General features: G+C 33.2%; 1 protein-coding gene across 2 annotated transcripts in view; it reads right to left on the reverse strand.

The window, feature by feature from the left end:
- Window positions 1–294: 294 nt before the first annotated feature.
- The window catches only part of TMEM209 (transmembrane protein 209), a 25,137-nt gene continuing 21,851 nt past the window's right edge, over window positions 295–3,580 (reverse strand). Inside the window, exon 15 of one of the 2 annotated variants that reach the window (XM_023737108.1) lies at window positions 295–1,672. In XM_023737108.1, coding sequence (XP_023592876.1) covers window positions 1,618–1,672 — 55 coding nt within the window. In that variant the 3' untranslated portion in view covers window positions 295–1,617. The remainder of the gene's footprint in view (window positions 1,673–3,580) is intronic. The other variant, XM_023737109.1, reaches the window with a different exon arrangement.

A 3,580-nucleotide genomic window follows, 5' to 3' on the forward strand; every position in this document is an offset into this window, starting at 1 on the left:
GTGTGACCTTTTATACTTACAGCGTTTCTAATTTGGACTTGCCACATTTCAGTGTTTGGTAGATACCTGTGGCTAGGGGCTACTGTACTGAACAGTGTAGCTCCAGATATACAGGAATGTGATACATAGATTTTTTTTCCAGCACCAAAACCAAAAAGCCACTGCCGTTGAGTCGATTCTGACTCATGACGAGCCCATGTGCTTTGAGTAGAACTGTGCTCCACAGGGTTTTGTCTGTAATCTTTTTTTAAATTGTGTATTAGGTGAAAGTTTACAGAGCATATTAGTTTCCCATTCAATAGTTTGTACATAAAGTGTTTCATGATCTTGGTTTCATTCCCCACAATATGTCAGCACTCTCCCTATTTCCACCCTGGGTCTTTCTTGCTTTTAATATGGTACGTGCAACAGTACAGTTTAACAGCATAGCAACTGTTGTTTCATGACTTCGTAATAACTCTTGAAATAACAGACTCAGATTTTTAACATGTTTTTGTATTTAACATGTTTAATTATACTTTCTTCTAAAACATAACAAATGTAGTTAACATGCATCAAAAACACGTAAAAGATAGAAGTCATAACATCCTCCTTCTCTTTGGACATCTGACTTATAAAAAACACGAACAACTTTTGAAAAACAGAATATACAAATTATACAAAATGGGATAAATATAAAACTAACATACAGTTATTCAGAAGATACGGGTTTTAGCTGTTTATAGGTTTACATAAGGTGATGGAAGCAGTTTCTAATAGTATGTTAATCAAAAAAATATATATAGAATTGCTAGCTAGTCTTAGAGATACTACATATACATACAAGAAAATAAAGATGGAGAGTCAAGCAAAACTTACAAGCTTGGTAACTTCTCACTCTGGACGTTCTGAATACACCTAAAAATTTCAGATAGGCTATCACCCCTACTAAAGAAGGCAACTGTTGAAATAACACAATATTACTGAATAGTGAAATTTGAGTTGTTTAAACCAAAAGCAGTGAACATTTCTCTTGCTGTCCTCAGACCCTAAACTAACACCCAAACAATTAAATTCTACCAGCTAAATTTAATCCAGTAATGCCAATATTGCTGAACCTCTTTTAACATTTAAAAATATATTACTTAGAAATTAATCTCATTTATTTGCATACGAGCCTTGGGCTGACTTTCAGAAGACTGGGGAAATACAGAGATAAAAATATTAAATGAGCAATTTGCTTGTTTCTTTCTAAGTATTTACACTAAGTAACATGACTGGAAAGCTGAAAAAAAAATTGGAATATGTCATTTAGGGGTTACAAAAAAGGACTCTTATTTAATTAAGGAAGAACTGTACTGCTGTTGGTCAACACAAATCTGAAGGGCTGGGGTTTCCTAGGCAGCTGAAAAATCTGAAATGCGATAAAAAATCGAAGGTACTATCTCTTGGTAAGGAAGATACAGTACATATTTCCACAAGGAAGTCTCATAACAGCTAATTTTTTGTTAAATCTAAAGAGTTTGTAACATATACACATATGCATCATATTTCAGAAGAGGCAGTGACTAAGAGACGCTTAAAATCAGCAATTTCTGGTTCAAATAAAAGTCCCAATATCTGGAACTAAATGACCCACTACTCGCCAAAAATCCACAAAATATTCACACCGGATAGACCAAGATTAACTCTCCTACAAAGAGACAGAGAGAGAAAAAAAAAAAGTTTTAGTGGAATTGATTGCCAAGCATTTTTTCCTAATAACTGAAACAAGAGACTTTACAAGGAATACATGTTTGATGATGTTTAATGCTATTCTGCAATGGATTATGTTACACAGGTTTATCAAGTGAATTCTAGTAACAGGAATTACTTTAACTGACACTGTGCTTAAAACCCAAATTTAGAATAAATGGATTTATGGAGTGTTAAAAATGAATTTTTCAGTGGACTTCAAGAACTATTACACCAGGTTAACAGAGAGAGCTAACAAAACAATCTTAGTAAGAAGAAAGATTAAAGGGCAAATTAAATTTACAAAATGGAGGCTATAGAGATGTTAGGCCTCTCAGAGAACTGACTTGAGTTAGGAATTTACTGATTACTAGGGATGCTTTAATGAAGCTCCCTGTGTGTGTTATTACTATATTTTAAACTAAACCATACTGTATATACCAAAATGAAAAATCTACTTCTACTCTAGAGAGTAATGTAACTGCACTGAAAGTACGGGAGAAGGTGAAGAGGGCTAGAAGAGAGAGAAATTACTCAGCTAAGAAAATAAGAAATCAGCAGACAATGTTCAAAACTGAAGAATCAAGAGAAAGCAGCACACTTCAAACCTGGAACTGAACCCACTCCCTATAAAGTGAACAGTAATACACGTGAGGAAGGTACACTTCATGACAATCAACCATACGAGACCAAAAGGGCAGCATTTGCCCAGAAATAAAGTTCAGAAGGCAGGAAGGGGCAGGAAAGCTGGGCAAATAGAAACGGGGAAGCCAGTGAGGAAGGGGGAGAGTACTGACACACTGAGGGGGTTGCAACTGATGTTATGAAACAAGCTGTGTATAAATTGTTGAACAGGAAACTAATTTGCTCTGTAAACTTTTACATAAATCACAATAAAATGTTAAAAAAAAAAAAAAGAGAGAGCAGCATATATCTACTGTTATGGAACAATGAAAGTAACACCAGAAGAAAATGCTTAAAATGGTTGCCTTTGGGAAGTGCAGCTGGGGAATACAGTGAAGTGCTATTTTTTGTCATGAAGTTTTAGCACTATATGGCTTTTTAAATTGTATGTATTAACTTCGAGAAAATATTAAAAATATAGATATATTACCAAATACACTTCAGAAAGGGTAACTGTTTTCTCTTTTCTTCACATACTCACCAACACTGAATAATTAACCTCAATTTGACAGACAAAAAGTTTCAATTTTTGCTTGTTTATATATGAGGCTAAATATCTTTTTTTTATATTTTTTAGCCATTTACACAAATTTTTTTTGTAAGTTGCTTATTCACAACTCTGCCCATTTTTCTACATAGTTTCGTTTCTAATTAATTTATATGTGTTCTTTATATGTGACAGATATTAACTTGTGTGCTATATATAATGCCACTATAATGCTTTCTCTTAGTTTGTCATTTACCTTTAAGCTTTATTTACGGTGCCTTTTGCTCAACAGAGTATTTAAATTACTGTGCAGTCAATTCTGTCTAGATTTTTTTTCCCCCTTTTGGAAGTAAAACATTCATCTCATTCCAGTAACTGCATAAATATCTGGCATTGCTTTGATAACATATTTGGATCAATCTGCTGCTTTATGGGCAGGATTCCAAATGGACTATATTTGAACCATTCATTTATTTCCTTTGAATTACAGGATAGTAGTTTTTAACCATTTGATTGTTTTAGAATGTACTAAAAAGATTACTCAGTTGTATTAAAAAGGTTAATGATTTCAAAGTTTTTTTTTCCCTTGGTTAAAAAACAAACCAAACAAATAAAAAAAATACATTATTAATTTTAGTTTAAAAGGTTTCCTTAGTTCCCACATATAAGTTGCTCACTAGGAGAAGATAAACACTT

Source organism: Trichechus manatus, unplaced genomic scaffold (assembly GCF_000243295.1).
Source record: "Trichechus manatus latirostris isolate Lorelei unplaced genomic scaffold, TriManLat1.0 scaffold00097, whole genome shotgun sequence".
Lineage (NCBI taxonomy): Eukaryota > Metazoa > Chordata > Mammalia > Sirenia > Trichechidae > Trichechus > Trichechus manatus.